At 62.4% G+C, this 17,606-nt stretch overlaps 2 protein-coding genes across 3 annotated transcripts in view; one reads left to right on the forward strand and one right to left on the reverse strand.

Annotated features, from left to right (window-relative positions):
- Positions 1 to 7,078, forward strand: part of ARHGEF11 (Rho guanine nucleotide exchange factor 11) — a 71,809-nt gene extending 64,731 nt beyond the window's left edge. For both annotated transcript variants that reach the window (XM_067569416.1, XM_067569417.1), the window contains 9 exons: positions 144 to 231; positions 505 to 612; positions 1,120 to 1,202; positions 1,560 to 1,808; positions 2,418 to 2,792; positions 3,387 to 3,479; positions 5,015 to 5,286; positions 5,740 to 5,925; positions 6,271 to 7,078. In XM_067569416.1, the coding sequence (XP_067425517.1) occupies positions 144 to 231; positions 505 to 612; positions 1,120 to 1,202; positions 1,560 to 1,808; positions 2,418 to 2,792; positions 3,387 to 3,479; positions 5,015 to 5,286; positions 5,740 to 5,925; positions 6,271 to 6,426 (1,610 nt within the window). In that variant the 3' untranslated portion in view covers positions 6,427 to 7,078. The remainder of the gene's footprint in view (positions 1 to 143; positions 232 to 504; positions 613 to 1,119; positions 1,203 to 1,559; positions 1,809 to 2,417; positions 2,793 to 3,386; positions 3,480 to 5,014; positions 5,287 to 5,739; positions 5,926 to 6,270) is intronic.
- A 513-nt stretch (positions 7,079 to 7,591) lies between these two features.
- On the reverse strand, positions 7,592 to 17,229 carry LRRC71 (leucine rich repeat containing 71). Its single transcript, XM_067569418.1, has 15 exons — positions 17,127 to 17,229; positions 16,600 to 16,725; positions 15,862 to 16,002; positions 14,974 to 15,049; positions 14,386 to 14,460; positions 13,885 to 13,953; positions 13,253 to 13,412; positions 12,532 to 12,615; positions 11,493 to 11,582; positions 10,937 to 11,050; positions 10,443 to 10,557; positions 10,094 to 10,182; positions 9,298 to 9,406; positions 8,675 to 8,796; positions 7,592 to 8,468 (listed from the first exon to the last, which is right to left on the reverse strand). Exons 1-15 carry the CDS (start codon positions 17,227 to 17,229, stop codon positions 8,352 to 8,354), a joined length of 1,590 nt encoding a protein of 529 aa, XP_067425519.1. The 3' UTR covers positions 7,592 to 8,351.
- Between the last annotated feature and the right edge of the window lie 377 nt (positions 17,230 to 17,606).

Raw genomic sequence — 17,606 nt, forward strand, 5'->3', positions numbered from 1 at the left:
AATCGCAGCTGTCGGCCCCCGAGAAGAGGGGGGCCCCTTCCCCCGTCGTCCCTGTGGCCCGGCCCCCTCTTCCGCGTGGGTGTCCTGCCCTGCGCAGGGATCCGTTGATATTCCTTGCAACGTCCCGTCTCTCCTGCGCCCAGACAAACGAGCCCTCTTCATCATCTGCACGTCGGAGCTGGGTCCCCAGATCTATGAGCTGGTGGCGCTGACGTCCTCCGAGAAAAACACGTAAGTGGGGCAGGGCTGGGGGAAATTCCTGGGGGCGTTTGGGGGGGATGCGAGGAGCCCATGCACCAAAGTAACTGGGCTGCGGGTCGGAATTGAGGGGTGGGGGCAGAGCTGGGGGTTCGGATACCCTCCCCTTGGTGCAGTCCCTTTTGTGCGAGGGGGTGGAGCTCTGTGCGGGGAGGCGGAGCCAAAGTCCTCGTGTCTGGCCCCCAGTAGCCGGTGGGTGCCGGGGCCATTAACGCCCCATAACGCCCCCTCTCCTCGGCCTGGCAGGTGGATGGAGCTGCTGGAAGACACGGTGCAGAGCGCCATGAGGAACGCCACCTCCCCCCCAAAACTCAGGGCCCAGGAGCTGCCCCTCCACAGGCCGGCCCCGTCCAGGTGAGCAGCGCCCGCCCGGGGCCGCCCTCGCTGCAGCCTCTGAGGGGTGGACAGGGAGGGGGGAAACCGGGGACACCCTGGCTGTGGGAACTGTTCGCTCTGAACAGCCCCTGGGGTCTGGTATGGGAGCCTGGGGCTGGGGGGCAGCAGGGAAGGGAGGGGGGCAGGGCCGCGCCAGCACCCCACTCCTGGCCGGTTGGGGGTTTCTCTCCAAGTCCATGCGCTGGTCCCACCCCGCCCAGATCGGACCCGGGGCCGGCTCGCGGTGGCTCTCTGTCCCCCTCCAGTGGCCAGGCCGTGAATAGAGCCCTGCGACTCAGGCGCCCCCTTTAGAACTAGGGGGACTCGGGTTCGATTCCCGCCAGGCTGGCCAGCTGGCCCGGGGCACGTTTGGCCCACGGGCTGCGTGTCTGGAAGCGCTGGGCTCTGCTGAGCTGAGTCCCTTCCTGCGGCTAGATCGGCCGGCGGCTGCCGCTGCACGTCTGACTCGCCTCTTGTCCCCGTCAGCCTGGTGCTGCAAGACCCTGACATCTCCCCGATCCTGTCCCACGGCAACGGCTCCGGAGCGGAGGCGGAAGAGGTCTCTTCAGGTGAGCTCCCCGCCCAGCTGGGGCACGCCCCCTTCCTCCTCCCAGGGGCTCTGCCAGCCAGCAGCTTCCAGCCGCCTGCTGAGACGCCTGGAGCGGCAGCCCACGTTTAGGTGGTGCATGGCTTCGCGGTGCAGTGTGTGGGGCCAGAGTGGGAATCCCCTCTGCGAGGAGTTAGGGGTCTGAGCATCCCCCCAGGACCCCAGCTCCCTTTGCACGCTCAGCTCTCTGATCCCCTTGTGACGGGCCGGGGTTCAACCCCAGCCAGCCCCCCTCCCCCCCCCAATCCCTCTTCTGGGCCTGCATCTCCGCCACTGCCTGGATCCAAACGTCCCTCTGTGATCTCTCGCCCCCGCCCAGCGGACGACAATCCCGCCGACTTCCTGGGCAAAGGGAAGCATCCGGTGCTGCTGGAGGAGCCAGAGGCCGAAGGCAGCGCGGAGGAGGAGGAGGCAGAGGACTCGGAGGCACTGGCGGCCCCGGTGCCGGCACAGAGCTCTGCGGACTTGGATGAAGCTGGAGCATTTGAGCCACCGGAGCCCAGCACACGCCTGTCCCTCCCGGGGCTTGTGTTCACAGAGGGGCTGGCCGAATCGGCCCTGGAGGACGGTGAGTGCTGGCTGTGGGGCCCGGCCCTGGGGACAGAGGAGGGGCAGCTGCTTCTCTGAACCAGAACCTGGCTTTGATCTGTCCCTTCACCCCCTTACTGCCCCCCACACGCACTCTGTGTCTCTGCTCAGCCGTCTCTAGCCCTCCTGCACTCAGAGGAGCAGGGGGAGGCTGAGGGGTATGGCTGAGCTGGGGGGGCAGAGCTGGGACAGCAGGGTGCTGCGGGTCGGGATTGAGGGGCACCAGCGGAGCTCTGGGGGGGGATGTTTGCCCGATGCCCAGTTCCAGCTAGTGCTACCAGCCCCTCCACTTTCCCAAACCAACATGGGGAGAAGGTTGCCTGGAGCCCTCCTCTGCCCAGGTGGCGGGGCATGGCGGGGGGTTGGTTTCTCCGCACCATGGTGCTCTCGTACCCCAGCCGTTTCCAGACACACTCCTTCTGCTGGTGCCCCGGGAGACCCGGAGTCAGACCCGGCATCTGGTTCCTGTTGGGAGAGGGCCTGGCCTTGCTCTGCAGAAGTCAGCCTCGATCCAGCCCTCGGGGCCACGGGAGTGGGAGATTCCCAGCCGGGCCCGGCCCAACCTGCTCCTCTTCCCTCCCCCTCCCAGTGGAGAACCTACGGCACCTGATCCAGTGCAGCCTGCTGTCCAGCCGGGACCCGGAGCCGGAGGACGACCTGACCCCCACGCCCTCCTTGGCTGGAGGATCTGGGCAGCCCTGGGACTCAGCGCCGTCCAGCCAGGACTCGGGCTGTCAGGAGCAACCGATGGAGCCCGCCGGGCGGGGCGGCCCCGCCACGGTCAGGGCTGGTCTCGCCGGCCACTTGCCCGGCGGCAGGACTGAACCGGAGCCGCAAGGCCGGCCGAGCGTGGGGGAGGCGGAGGAGACAGGCTGGAGCTCGGACGGCGGCCAGGAGGGGTCCCAGGAAGTGGAGAGGCCCCCGGCTGCAGAGGGGCAAGGAGGCTACAAAGTGGTGCGGAAAGGTAGGGGGGCCGGCCCTGCTGGGGCCTCCGCGGGGTGGTTCCTCTCCAGGATTCGAGGGCGTGCGGGCGCCAGGCTGGTTTCACTGCTCTTCCCCTGGGACCCTTCTCCTCCTTGCATGGGGCCAGGCCGGCTGCTGATGGCGAAGGGCTGGTAGGTGAGGGATGGCAACAGGCGTGATGCAGCTCTGGGCACTAGGGATAATAGGCGGGTACGTTCCAGGGGTTAAGACACCCCGCAATCCAGGGTTAACCCTTTCGGCCCCAGCTGTAAGCGTGCGCTGGGTTTTGGGTGCTCCCGGGGGCGCCGGCCGGCCCTGTCTCCTGGGGCCCCGGGGCCGTGAATCCAGCCCTGACTCCTAAGCAGCTGTTCTTCCTCTGTCGCTCACTCCGGCGCGGTGATTTGCATGCGATCCGGGGCCTCGGGGCTGCTGCTAAACCTCCTCCCTGTCTGCCCGCCTCGCACTGCCCGCTCCGCTGGGCACAGCCGGTGATTGGGTTCGGAGTCCTTCAATCAATCAGTCCATTTCTCTCTCTTCCTTTCTCTCTTCCTCCCCCCCTTCTTCTCCTCTTCTGTCCCCTGGTGTCTCTGCACAGCTGAGGTGGAGGGCACTAACGAGGCCACGCCCTTGGCCGACAGCAGCCAATCAGAAACTGAGTTGCATGAAGGAGGCGGAGCTAATGTAGATGGTAAAGAATAAAAACCCGACCCTTTCCCCCTCTTGGGCCGTGAGAAGGGCTGGAGCAGGGGCAGCTGGGGGTCTGGACCCCTCGGGCTTGTTCCCAGCCCGGCCACTGCTGGGCAGCTGGGCAGGTCTTTAGGGCCTGGTCCCCCCCTGGTTTCATGGGGAGTTTTTTGCCTGAGAGGCGAGCGTAGTAACTGGCTCGTCGGTGGCAGGTCCAGCCTCCGCCACCCGCTCCCTGCACGGAGCCAGAGCTGACCTGCCAGTGTCCCTGTCCCAGAGGAGTCCGTGCGTGAAGCAATCGACCCCTCTGCGGCGTTGGACTTGGCACCGCACGCCATTCTGATTGAAAAGCTAGACCGATATTAACGTACCAGGGCACCCGTTAAGCGGGTTAAAAACTGGCTAGCTGATAGGTCTCCAAACGTGAGTGTGACTGGGGCACGGTCCCGGAGCGGCTCTGTGTCCAGTGGGGGTCCCGCAGGGATGGGTTCGTGGCCCTACGCTATTTAATCAACGACGTGGAGCTGTTTAGCTTTCCCGGGGGGGGGATGTTAAGGGGAGACTTGATCACACTCTACGGGTTACATGGGGAGCAAACATAATAACGGGCTCCTCAGCCTAGCCCAGAAGGGTCGAACACCGTCCAGTGGCTGGAAGCTGAAGCCAGACCCATTCAGATGGGAAATGCGGCGTAAATTCCTAACAGCGCGAGCAGTTAAACAGTTTACCAGGGTCGTGGTGGATTCTCCATCACTGACCATTTTTGAATCAAGTTGGGGAGGGGGGTTCTCAAAGATCTGCTCTGTGGACTATGTGGGGGCAGTTCTCTGGCTTGGGTTATGCAGGAAGTCGGACTGAAGGGTCACAATGGTCCGTTCTGGCCTGGGACTCTGACTCTGTCCGGGGATGCAGCTGCAGGAGAGGGAGCTGGATTCGCTGCCTGAACTCCGGCTGACTTTTTCAAAGCTGGGTGCGGAAGTGAAGCCCCAAGATTGACAGCTGGGCAGTGGCCGATCAGGGGGTGGCACGTCAGGGCACTTGGCAAAGGGTGGAATTTTCAGGAGCACCCAACCGGGGGGGTCTCCGTCCCACACGCGGCCTTTCAAGTGAATTATTACAATCCTCTTCCCGAGTGCTCAAAGAGCTTCCCCAAGGAGGTCGAGATCATTATCCCCCGTTGGCAGATGGGGGAAGTGAGGCACAGGGTGAGGCCGTGACTTGCCCCAGGTCAGGCAGCCAGGCGCTGGGGTTCGAGCTCCTGGGTCCCAGCCCAGTGTTCTCTCCACTAGGCCAGGCCGCCCGGTTTGAAACGGGCACTCGGTGCTTTTGAAAACGTGGCCTTCAGAGCGGAAACCAGGCAGGGCTCCAGGGGGGGCGGCGCTCGGTGCCCGTTCCACCGCCCGCCGATGTCAGTGGGCGTTGAGCCAGGCCCTGGTTTTGAACGGGTCGGGCCTGTAGGTTTCTTCCGCGCGCTACGGGTTCCGCGGGCACCGGACTGATGGGCTAAGCGGCTTTTCTACCCCCTTCCCCGTAACGCAGGGAATTACTTCTACGTCAGCCTGCCCGCCTGCCCCGCAGAGTCCTCTACCGAGGCCGCCCCCCAGCCGCCAGAGAACCTTGTGGAGGAGCCACGCAGCCGGCCCCACCCCGCCCTCGGCTCCCGGCTGCACCACCCCAGCGGCCTGCCCTGCCCCGGCAGCGTGGACGGGGCCCCGCCCCCGGAGCCGCCCGCCCCCAGCCTGGTGATCCAGGACGTGGACGTGATCTTCCGCATGATAGAACAGCTCACGCTGAAACTCACCCGGCTAAAGGTGAAGGGGGGCTGGGGGGCTGTCCTGGGAGGAGGTTGGGGGCGTTGAGGGCAGGGACTGGCTCCACAAGGAGACAGGAGCAGGGAGGAGAAGCTGCAGGGTGGGGAATGGAGATTGGCGAGACCCCCCGCCAGGGCCAGAGGGCTCTGACTGCGGGTGTGACTCAGACTGGGCAGCACCAGGGGCCTTGGCCAACCGAGGTGCCTGCAGCCGTCGCCCTAGCGGGTGGGGGGCCAGGGGAGCCGAGGCTGGTGCCCGGGGGATGGGCGGAGGCATCGTTACTGCCACTGAGCTGCTGCCTCCCCACGGCCGCTACGTCCTGGGGGCAGGAGCCCGGAGGGGCTGGTCTGAGCCTCCTCGGAGCTGCCCCCGGCCTCCCTGGTCTGACACCGACTCAGGCCAGCCCTGCCTGTTCCCACCTGCTTCTGTTTCTTGCCCCCGTGGCTCCGTCAGGACGTGGAGGTGGCCCATCGTGAGTTGCTGCGGTCTCTGGGAAGAGGGTCGTCGGCTGAGACGGCGCCGGCAGGGCTCACAGATCTGGGGATGGGCCGGTGGCTGGAATGCCCCCCCAGCCCCACCGGCGATCGCTGCCCCTCCCCGGCCCGGCGAGGCTGTGGGCCCCAGCGGCCAGCCAGCCCGGTAAGTGGAAGTGACCTCGCCCCGTTGGATGCACCCCGCTGCTGAAACCGACCTGGAGCCGCCCCTGCTGCGTCCGGGTCCCCAAGTTGGGCCTCCCTTCGCTCGGTTCTGGGCCACTCGCTTTCCTTTGGGTCCGACCCCCAATGCAGCTGCAGGGCTGGGGCTCAGCACAGGATGACTTGGCCCCGTGCCCTCCTCCTTGCCAAATCTCTTCCCTCCCTGCCTCGGTTTCCCCAGTGGTTGCCCAGAGAAGCTGCTGCCGTCCCAGCAGGCTCCGGGGGGTGGGTTGATGGCCGGGAGCTTTGCGGACCCTCTCTCCATCCTGCCTCTTTGCATCTCTTCCAGGCTGCGGAGCCCCCTTGGAGGAATCCCGCCGCGCCGTTGCCCTGCAAGGGGGGAGATCTCCCCACAGATGGCTGGGAAGCTGGAGCGGAGGGGCACCCCATGGACCCACCCAGCCTGGGGCAAGCCCTCTGGGAGGCGGGGCAGCCCGAGTGTTGAAACAGGCCCATGCTTCCGGCTGCAGCTGGAAGCTCGGAGCAGAACTGGAATCCCGCCGGGAAGCGCATGTTAGTTTCAGCCGATCTGGGTGTCTCTCGGCCTAGCCAGAGGGTTGGGCGGCCCTTTGCCTGGAGAGCGCGTGCCCGTCACCCCGCCCGCCTGCATGCTGCCTGCCGCTGGCAGGCTGGGCCCCCACCGACTCCACCTCTGTGCCCCCCACGGACAAGCGTCATCCCTGTACACACGAGCTGGAACATAGTCTGTGTAAATGCACTTTGTTTTGTTTCTCCCCCTGCTGAGGAACCCCCGGGGCAGGTCCCGGCCCGCCCCACTCTGCTGACCAGATATAAATATGTATGTATGTGCATTGGGTTCTTGTAAATAACTGGACTGTATCCCCCTGCACCTCTACCACCACGGCCATTACCACTATCCCGCTGGCCCGCCCCGCCCCGCCTGGGGAAACCAGATTCCAAGCGGCTCAGGGTAGGAAAGCGGCCCAGTCCTCTTACCACTAGGCCTCTCCCGTGAAGCGACAGCACGTGCTGTCAGTATTAGCAGCGCGTTCTCCCCACTCCCCCGCCAGCCAGACCTGCCGTCTCGCTCCAGCAGATGCGCTGCCGCCTCCTGGAGGCAGAGGCTTTTCTGGATGGGCTGTTTGGAAAAGGCACAGGGCTGGATCTCCAGGGCAGGCTGGGGGAACAGAATCTCCTCTTGGAACACCACACGGCGCGTGGGCTGTGGGAAAAACCCCGCACTGCTCAGAGACAATCCGCCGGCGGGAGGGGCGGAAGCTGCCTGGGAGAGTCTCCGCTGTGCTCCCGGGGGCTGGATGAGCCGGGGGCCAGTTGGCTGAGATTGCCCCATTTGCATGGATCAGCTGCTGCGGCTTGAAGGAGGAGCCCGGAGGGCCCAGACAAGACCCCCCCCCCACTTCGCAATCAGCTTTTGGCTATTCTCGAGCTGCTGCTGTGTTGTTCTAGGCCAGGCCCAGCCCGGCGTGGCCGGCCCGTCTCTATATATATATATATAATAGATAGAGGACTGACTGTTTGCTGTTCATGATGTATAATCGGTTTTATTTTCTTCCCTTTACTGGTAAAGATTTTTTTTTTAAAGAAAAGTGAAATATTCTTCCCTGGCTGGTGTGTGTGATCCTTCAGCAGGGTGGGGGGACAGGCTGCCTGCTTCCACGCCCAGCAGCGGCAGAGACTGGTTCCCAGCCCTCCTCAACCAGACCTTTATTTCCACTAGCCGGAGGCTGCCAGCGGTGACAGTGTGTGGGCTGGAGCAGAGAACGGGCCCTGCGTGAAATCCCCCGGCGGGGATGTCTCAGGGCCTAGATGGGCCTGGCCCTGAGAGACTCAGGTCAGCTGAGTTCCTGCAGTTCCCCAGCTGGTGCCTAGTGGACTCGCGGCCCATGTCTACGCGTGGTCCCAGCACAAGCTCCCCTGACACGGGCACAGCTGCATGCCCTCGTCTCTCTCCGGCCTCGGGCTGATAAAGGGGGGGAGGAGACGGCAGCGAGTCTCCCTCTGTCCAGCCGCTGCTGGGCTGTGGGACTCGGCCCTCCAGCCAGCACAGCGCGGGTGGGACCATTCACCTCTGGGGTAAATGCTTCTGACCCTGGAGACCCCTTTAGGCCTTTCCTCAGAGATTCCTCCCTCCCCGTTTCCATAAGCCCTGCCTGGAGGGGGGGGCCCAGCCCCGGCCCCGCTCGCCATTAGAGCCTGCTGTGGGGTGGGGCATTGTCAAAGCCATTTAATGCTAGGCTGGAACTGTTACAGGCAGGGCTGGGGCCAGAGGCGGAGGGGCTCAGAAATCCACACCAGGGGCTGCCCCGGACCCCTCAGTCTGCCCTGGAGGCATTCGGCCAGCGCTCTCCGGGGCTGAGGAAGTGGACGCTTTCACCCCTCCGTCCCCCACTAGCTGGGCCCAGCCAGCTCGTCGTCCAGCGCCTTGGGCCTGAAGGTGGGGTCGCGCGGCAGCATCAGCTCCTGCAGCTTGGCGAAGGTCCTGCTCTCACAGGGGAAGCGGTTTTTCTGCAAGGACGGAAAGCGGGGGGAGTAAAGAGGAGATGCTGTCGCTTCTGCCCCTCCTCCTGCCCCCCTGCTCGTGGCGAACGCTCCCTGCAGCCCTGAGCCACGGCCTGGGGATGGGGGCACGGTCCCGCATGAACAAGGGCCCTGTACCAGGTGACAGGTGAGGGCTGGATACAGCTGCCCTAATGCAGGAGCACGGTACTCACCCCCAGAGACAGCCGCAGCAAGCCCATCTGCCCCTTGGCCCCGGCCGGGGCCTTGCTGCTCTGCTGCTGGCTCTCCACGGCCGCCAGGAACGCTTTCAAGCCCTGCTCGCTGATCTGGTTCCCTGGGGGGAGGGAAGTTGCTAATCGGGCTAGTTTAAACCCCATTTCCTCAGGGGCCCAGGGAGGGGTTTGCTTCCTGGGCCCTCAGCCCGGGCCTGCTCCCATTGCAGACACCGGCACAGGTGGAGGATCAGCCCCGGCACGAGCATCTCCTGCCTGGCAGCGGAAACAGCCTCTGCTGGGATCTAACCCCCAGGGCACTAGGGTGAGTTGCCGGCTGGGCTGCTTGCCAGACGGAGGGACGTGGAGGACAGAGTGGCACTGCAAGGTGCTCTGGGGGCAGGGCCGGCAGCCTGCGGCGGCCCCAGCTCAGGACGGACACACAGTCTTGGCAGAGGCTGCTGGCAGGAGGGACTGGCTCGCAGGCCCATTGCCACAGCTCCCAGCCCGCTGGCCGAGGGCTGGACGGCCCATGGGGACCCAGCTCTGCTTGAATGGAGGGTGCTGGCCCTGCTACACGAGGCGGCAGGTTGCCCGCCAGCCCCGGCCCCTCTCCAACGTACGGGTGAGGTTTAAGTTGATGAGCACGCGGTTGCCCGGCAGGACGACCTTCCCGTCGCGGTGCTCGGCCTGCTCCAGCAGCGGGTTCACGATCTCGGTGGGCTCCAGCACCTGGGCACAGAGAACGTTGCACCGTCAGGCAGGCCCCAGAGCGGCCCCTGGGAGCGGCTCGGCGGGCGGCACCGGGGTGTTGGCGCAGCCCAGGAGATGATCTGGGTGAGTAGCTGGGGGACCCTAGCAGCCCATGTGGGGCAGGGCATGGGATCTTCTAGCTGGAATCTCCTTCAGGGGTTGGGCGCATGGATCCCATTGATTTCCCCTGGACACCGGAGAAGCTCCTCTAAGCCCCTTTGAAAATCCCCAAATCACCAAAACAGGTGACAAGCAATAAGGTGGCCCCTGGTTGCAGCGTGCACAGCCAGGTAGGACAGGGAGTGGAGCCCCCGGTATGCCACTCCCACCCCCATGGGGGCAGAACGAAACTACCTGAACCAAGAGCTGGGGGTTGGGTGAGCCCGGCCTGAGTTCTCAGTCACACAAAGGCCCTTCACACTGCTGGCCTGTAACTGAGACTCTAGCCCACACGTGACCAGGAACTCAACTCCGGATCCTAGCCAAGACGCGGGATCCTGCCCCACTGAGGCGTGCCCGCGCTCTAGCTGCCCAGAGTCCTGGCGCACAGCCCCTCACTAAGGACTGGAAGCGCGTCTGTCCGCGGGGCAGGGGAGCACGGTGCTTAGCGGTCACTGCCGAAGAACGCCAAACGTTGCACCCCACGGCGGGCCCAGGCTCCCTCACCTCGGACTCCGGCGGCAGGCTCCGCTTCTCCTTGGCACCCGATTTGGCTCCTTTACCTCGAACCACTTTTTGCTCCGGGGTGGAAACCACTAGAGGGAGGGACACGCCCAGCGCTGGGTTAAACATTCAAAACGAACAGAGCCTGTGGATCTGAGCCCCTCCCATGGGCACCAAGCCCTGCCTTGGAAACCACTGGCCATCTCTCGCTCCGCCACGGTTCACCATCTAATTCCTCAGCCAGCTCTCAGCGGGGCAGTGACCATCTCCCCCCTGGGGCCGGCAGGGACTCTGCCCCTTGGCTGCTATCACACTACTATGGGGCAGGGGGTGGGCTAGGATTTCTACTCACTTTTCTTGGCTTGTTTAGCATCCTCCTTCTTCGCAGGCACCGAGGCTGGGCCGCCCGCGACGCCCCCGCCACCTGCAGCGCCTGCCTGAGCTTTCTCCTCTTTTTTCACAGGTTCCTGGAAGGTGTAGAACAGGCCTGAAGGGGCGCGGCCAGGCAGGGGCGGGGCCTGTTTAATCTCTCGCTGGTTGCAGACCCTCCAGGCTGGACCTCACGTAACTTTTGGCCCTTCTCTGGCCCAAGCGCCTCCACACGTCACAGACGTTAACCACCAGCCTTGCACACCTCCAGCGGCATCCCCACCCCGCCTTAGCCCTGCTTGAAAGATGGAGGCACAGGAAAGCCCAAGGTCACCAAATAAACCCAATGGCAGAACTGGGAACAGAACCCAGGAGCCTGTCCTGTGGGGTTAACCCCTTGCTCCCAGGCAGGATGGCAGCATCCCTGCTAAGGGCTGGGTGGAAGCAGCTCCGCTCGGTCCAGCCCGCACCCCTCACCTTTTTCTTGGACGTGCTCTTGCTCTGTTTGGCTGCCTGCAGCTTGTCGATGGTGGTGGTGCTGATGAGGCTTGAGGGACGCTCGCCGCTTTTGGCATCTGCGTGTCTCAGGGGCTGGAACCCAGACCCAGAGGGATTTGAATTGAGATTCAGACAGCCCGGGCTACTCTACATTTGCTACCTTTCGGACCCTAGTCTGTGCTAACCGTAGCAACTCCTGGCTTGAGGCGTCGGCAAGCCTAGAAACAGGGACTCACATCCACGCGCAGTCCTCTGCAACATGAGCTAAAGGATGTGTGCCACTCGGCGGTAGCAGTAGTAGGCTGTTATCTTCTAGGTGGCTCAGAAAGTAGAGGGGAACACAGCATGTACCAGGGTAAATCTTGCTACCCTCAGCGACCCAGTCCCATGGAGGGCCGAGTTTATTGTGACATTTGGCCTGTTGCTTTGGGAACGAGGTCAGCCCCTAACCCACCAACCCCCACAGTCCTCGGGGTGAACTGATTTCTAGTCCATCGCCCGCGGGTGGGCGTGCGTGGCCTGGCAGTAACCTTACCGACCGGGATCGTTCCTGGGCTTCCTTCTCCAGTAAAAGTCGCCTCCTCTCCACAACTTCGGTGTGAGTTAAAGCAAAAGGCCCCAGAACCTGCCCCAAAGCGATGGCAGAGTCAGTGCCGCTAAGTTTCTCTTGGTCACAGTAGCTGAATCCCACCCACCCCTTCCCCACTGATGGGGCAGCACCAGGCCGTGGCACCGTTTCAATCCCTGTCACTTCTCTGCCCACGCCCGAGCTCCCGGAAGTCACACTGGCCTGCGCCAGAGAGTGCTGGGCGCCCACTGACTTCAGGCCAGGTTGGAGCATGCTCGGCCATTCGGGATCGGGTCCCTAATGTCCCAGCTCAGGTCCAGCCCCCTCAAAGCAAGGGGCTAGCGCGGCCTGTTGCCTCCCCGAGCTCGATGGAGCGGATTCTTTTCAGTCGTTCACACCAGGGCGAAGCGGCCGGGAAGCACGACCAATGGGAACGGGGCAGGGCAGCAGCGCCTCAGCAGGGATCAGCCCTGGAACTTCCTGCTGCAGGATCAAGGCCTGGTGCAGGGCAAGCCTGGCCTCCATTAGAGGAGAGCCAGGGGTGGGGAGAAGCTGAGCTGCTCCTGGGTGATGGACGACGAACAGTTTTACCAGCTTGTTTCCTTCCCTCACGGGCTCTACGGACAACTGGAGAGCTGGGGGTTCAGGCCAGGGCAGGCACTGTACCAGGGAAGCCTGGGTAGCTGCGAGAGGCTGGGGTTTGGATTCAGGCTGCGTCAAACGCTCTCTGTTACGATGCATTCGACTCAGAAGCCTTTTAAAGGGCTGGGAGCAAAGCTCTTAAATGAAAGAGACGCCCCCGCCCCCGCCCCGTCAGTGAAGGGCTGTGAGAGCTCCTGATCCACACCTCTGAGTCTGAGTCCTCCACGGAGCCCTCTGCCCCCCCCAGACGTGCCTGACACGGCAAAGGGAGGGGAGCAGCGGACATTGTGCTGGGTGAAGAAGCTTTTTAAAGGGCAAATCCACCCTCCTGGGCTAAAGCTCAAAGGCCATTGCCTGGACACACCTCTGCGAGCCGGAGTGCCCCCTGGTCTCCGATCTCATTGTGCGCCAGAGACAGGGACAGCAGAGAGCGATTCAGCCGCAGGCCCTGGACAGCCCGGGGGGGCGACGGCGGGACACAGACGTGCAAGGGAAGGAAAACAGGGTCAGCTGTTAGCAGTGACGGAACCGGCCAGCTGGCCACAGAGCGGGAGAGGCGGGGCGAGCCTCCCCGTCACCAACTCCTCCCAGAGCCGGGAGCACCCCAGGTCCCATGCCGAAGGGGCGTTCCGGCTCCACGGCCCAACCCATCCTGCAGAGAGATCACCCGGGGGCTCAGCCTGAGCGGGGGTACAGGAACGCCCAGGGCTATGCAGGGGTGGCCGTCAAGTACTGGATCCAACTCGACGGGATTGGCAGGAGAACACGCAAAGCTCCAGCCTGGAGACTTCCATCTCTTCAGCTTCCCTGCCCAGCCTCAGCCAGTAAGACCCCAGCTCCCTGTCCCTGTGCACATGAGAACGTTGGACTTACATTGGTTTAAAAGGTAATCTAGGGGCAGGGCTAGTGTTTGAATCCACGTCGCCCAGGGCAGGGCCTTACCCACAAGGCCACTGTCCCTCACTCTGCGCCCGGATCTCCCTGGGCAGAAGATCCCAGAAGTGTCTCCCCTGCCGGAGACCAGCTGCCCTCTCTCTAATGCTCATGAGTGTCCCCGCCCGGTCGCACTCTCTCACCACCCTCACCTCCGCGATGTAGCTGGCCCCCAGGTCTGAGATGTGATTGAAGCTGAGGACCAGTGAGACCAAACTCTTGTTGGAGGACTTCAGGGTGGAGAGGGCTTGGCCGATCAGCATGGCCGCACTGTCATTGATGTTGTTGTTTCTCAGCGACAGGTGAGCCAGCCTGCGGGGGCGTTCGAGGACACGGGGTCAGTTTCCGATCGGCTCTGCTCGGTCTGTTTCGGAAGGGAAAGAGACGCCCCGGGCAGTGGGGCGAGGGCTCTCCAGGACTGATCCCGCTCCCTTTGAAGTGGGCGCGAGCAATCTCAGCCACACTCTGCCTGGGACATGGAAGGGCAGGAGGCCAGGAGCTGGCGCGGGCTCTGCCTGGGCACCTCGCTGATGGGTTGACGGCTTTGTTTAGAAAAAGGCGTCAGTGCTACTAATCCCATCTCATCCAGTGATCCTCCGCCCTCCTCCCTACTGGGACCTCCCTCCCAGGATGAGAAGGCAGGATCCAGCCTGTCCCCAGAGCAGATGCAGCAACACACTCTCCAGTGGTCTGGAAACGCCCTCCCCTCCCCCACGCTGTATCTGCCCCAAGCGTGGTTAACTAGCGCACACTCTCCGGGGTCCCTTATTCCGAAGGAACTCACGTGCTGTCCTCTCCAATCAGCCGGTAGAAGGACCCCTCAGGTAACGGGTTCCCCTCCAGGGTTAGCGTCCTGTAGGGAAGAGCAGAAACTAACCAAGTCGAGAGAGATGTCACTTGACTCGCTGCTGATATGCAGCCACCTCTGGAGTGGAACATGGCAGCTGTTTAACGGCGACAAAGAAGTGCTACATAACAGCCTGGGGGGGAAAGTGAAGAATACTGTACCCTGCTGAAAATGCAGGGGGAAATCTGAGGGAGGCAGCAGGCGCCCCGCTAGGGCTTTGGTCAGGACAATGGAGTTGGCGGGTCTGCTCGGGCAAGGCAAGCTGTGGGACCCGTCATGGGTTTGAGCAAACACAGCCTTCAGGTCACAGCTCATTGGCTCCTTCAAGTATCATTCCATTAAAGTTGAAAACACCCTGGGATCCCCTTCTGGAGGTGGGAGCCGAGACGGAAGCAGTTGTCCAAGCATCCCCACCACTGTGGCTTCGCTCTCGCTTACTTGAGATTCGGGCAGTTTGGTAGGATAGTGATCAGAGAGAGTAGTGAGAGATCCGTCAGGCCGACCTTCCAGAGGCTGAAAGAAGAGAGAGACATTAGCCTCAGCAGCAGCAGTAAGTCAGTAAGAGCACTCTCAAAGCATTCTCATCCCCAGATGGGGAAACTGAGGCACGGAGAGGGAGGGGAGTTGCCCACGGTCACAAAGGGAGTCAATGGCAGAGCCAGGACTCAAACCCCAGGCCCCTGGCCCATGCGTAAACCCTTTCACCAACATCTGCTCTTCAGAAGCCAGTGCAAGCGTTTCCCAAAACCTGAGTCCTGGCAGCACTAACTCTTCGTTTTAAGGAGCTTGCTGGGTCCCCAGCTTGACTCTAATTCCAAAGAGGCCCGATTATCCAACAAACCTGGGTGACACCCAGATCAGGATCCCATAGAAGCAGGAGCCAATGCCTTGAGAGGCAACGAAACGCATTAGAGGTAGGCTCGGATATTGAGGGTTTAGAGAACTGAAATCCCGCTGTCTTTTCCATGCACATCTCTGGGCCCTTTCAGCCAAACCCCTCCCAGCTCCGCACTGCCCCGCACTCACTGAATAGCCTGCAGGTTGGCCAGGGCGGGCAGACACTTGCTGAAAACACCCAGCATTTTCTCTTCGATTTTCCAGCCTGCCAGACACAAACGGACGCAACTTGTTTTACAGACAGGAAAAACCTCCAGAACGTCATCCCTCACCCCCACCCTCAGACTGCCCACTGGCTCCCCGGCCAGCTTTGATGCCAGTTCGAAACAGCCTGGCTAGCTGACCGGGTTCTTGTATCGCCTACAGGCTCCAGAGGCAATCCTGGCAATTGCAGGCCCGTGAGCCTAATGTTGTTACAAAGCAAACCGGCTGAAACTATTGTAAAGAACAGAATTAACAGACACGGAGGAACACGCTATGTGGGGGGTGAGTTTTTGTAACGCTTCACCACTCTAGCAGAATTTGAGGGGAAGGGGGGCAACAAGCATGTGGACAAAGGGTGATCCAGTGGATACAGTGTACCTGGACTTTCAGAAAGTCTTTGCCAAGGTCCCAAACCAAAGGCTGGTAAGCAAAGTGAGCAGTCATGGGATAAAAGGAAAAGACAATGGCTCCTGGGCAGCTGGTACCAAGTGGGAGAAATCTGAGCAGCCCTGAGACTGCTCTAATGTGTGCCAAGGGCTGGTTCCGTTCCCAGGATGGGGCAGGGCAGGGAGATGACATATAGCCACCTATGCCCTGTCCACATATAGTCACCTATGCCCTGTCCACGTGCCCCAGATCTGGTCCTAGAACTGTGGTCCCCCTCTCCCCTCCCACCCATACTAGATTGTCAGAGAGGAGGCAGTAGCAGTGCCCCCAAATTCCTGCCAGCGTCTGGTTTAAATCAATCTCCCCGTTTTACGGTGCTGAGGGGCGATTGGGAGAGATCCTGCAGACCCCAGCTAAGCACCTGACCTCGCATGAAGATCTCACGGATGCTCTTGGGGTCGTCATGCTCCAACTCAGTCTGGATGCAGGGCCGGAAGTAGGCGTACTTGCTCTGGATCTGGGTGAGGCTGGCTGGGACCTCCTTCTCGGCCAACGTGTCGCTTTCCTCTGTCAGGCAGATGGTGACCCGTCACTCGGGGGCAAAGGCAGTGAGCCCGAGGGAGACTTCTGCAGCGCCAGGCAAAGGGACATGTAGGCCGCTGCCCTGTGTCAATCACCCCACACTGCCCCATCATGGAGAGACTCTCCCCTTATAGCTGCATGGGCCTCTCTTCACTACAGTCTACCTTCACCGGGCTGCGGACGCTGGGAGACACATTAAACCCCCTCTGCCCTCCCACTCATGCTATTATTATTTATTAGCCCCCCCCGCCCCCCCAGTCATCCTCTGGGATCCCCTGGGGTCCTGCTTTAGTAAAGGGGTAGCAGACAGAATCCATGCCAGAGCGGCCAAAGAAAGAGACAGTGCCGGGCCTACCCAGAGCAAAGCAAACTTCAAAGCACATGAGCCCAGACTGGAGAGACCCCCCCTACCGAAACACAGCAGGCTGGTGCGTGTCCGGCAGGGGGAGCCCGACCAGGCCTGTGACAAGCCCTCCGGACAGCAACGCTGACACTCAGCAAAGAAAGAGCTGAATTTAACCACTGGGGTGCCCAATACTGCCCCCCTTCCCCTCGGCAGGAATCCCTGGCTGCTCCACTCACCTGGCGGGAAGAGGACCGCGGTAGATGGCTGCGGCCTAAGTGTGACCCTGGGGATTCTGGTGAGGCCGGCGCGGAAGCACAGTTCATTGAAATCCTGCTCCAGGATGCCTGTGCACTGATATTCCTCTGTGGAACGAGCAGGGGAGCGTCACGCCATCTCACCCGCAGCCATTGCTAGAGCGCCTTTCGCACTAGCAGGATCCCAACGCATCTTACACTGGCCGTAAAAGCGAGTCCTAGCGACTCTTCGCCCAGCACTGACGTGCCGCCACCTCTGGGGTGGATCACAGCCGTGTTTTAACAACACACAGCAACGCCACAACAGTTCAGGCCAGGAGGTGACGAATACCCCAGCCAATTTAACCTGCAGGGGGACTTGGTTTAAGCAGCCATGCACATAGGTCTTTGCGGGGTCAGGGCCAACGTCAGCTCGGGCCAGATTTTTCACGTGCTCAGATAGACACTGCCTGTGACCCTAAGCCCCCCAGGGCGGTCCTGGCCAGGGGACAGCGATTTGGGGGTATCACCTTCGCTGTGTTGGTCGGTCCGTTTAGCCGCATTCTTTGCTTCCTCCTCCAGGCTCACCCCGGGCACTTTCTCCTTGGCCCCCCGCTCCCCTTTCTTCCCCATGGCTGCGCTCCTCAGGACACTGGCGGAAAACGAGCTGGGATCTGCTGGGAACACGCTGCCGGAGCCGAGAACGCTGGCCGTTCGCTCCAGTGGGCTTTTGTACCCGTTACACCCCCCCCACCCCGCTTTATACTTTTGCTCCTTAATTCCTTTTCTCGGGGGGGGAGGAGGGGGGGAGAACTGCACCCCACATCCAGGGGGGTTCAGCAGGCAAAGGGAGGCGCCGTGGCACGGCGGGGCCGGGACAGAGGGGGGATGGCACAGCACCGCACACCGTGCCAGCGGGAGCACAGGGCTGGGGGGTTCCTGGGTTCGGGGGGGGGGGGGGGTTGCTGCAGAAGTCTCTGGTTAGGGGAGCAGTTTTGGGTCCCTGGGCT

The sequence above is a fragment of the Emydura macquarii genome, unplaced genomic scaffold (genome assembly GCF_026122565.2).
Source record: "Emydura macquarii macquarii isolate MOO-44397 ecotype Brisbane River unplaced genomic scaffold, CSIRO-AGI_Emac_v2 contig_2924, whole genome shotgun sequence".
Classification (NCBI taxonomy): Eukaryota; Metazoa; Chordata; order Testudines; family Chelidae; genus Emydura; species Emydura macquarii.

Excerpts from the sequence above, each read along its gene's own strand:
- LRRC71 (XM_067569418.1), bottom strand. The coding sequence starts at position 17,229 with ATGGGGAAGAAAGGGGAGCGGGGGGCCAAGGAGAAAGTGCCCGGGGTG. Across the intron at positions 14,461-14,973 it reads GCCAACCTGCAGGCTATTCA|CCTCTGGAAGGTCGGCCTGA; the intron begins GTGAGTGCGGGG and ends CTCTTCTTTCAG. Across the intron at positions 9,407-10,093 it reads GCCTGCCGCCGGAGTCCGAG|GTGCTGGAGCCCACCGAGAT; the intron begins GTGAGGGAGCCT and ends CTCTGTGCCCAG.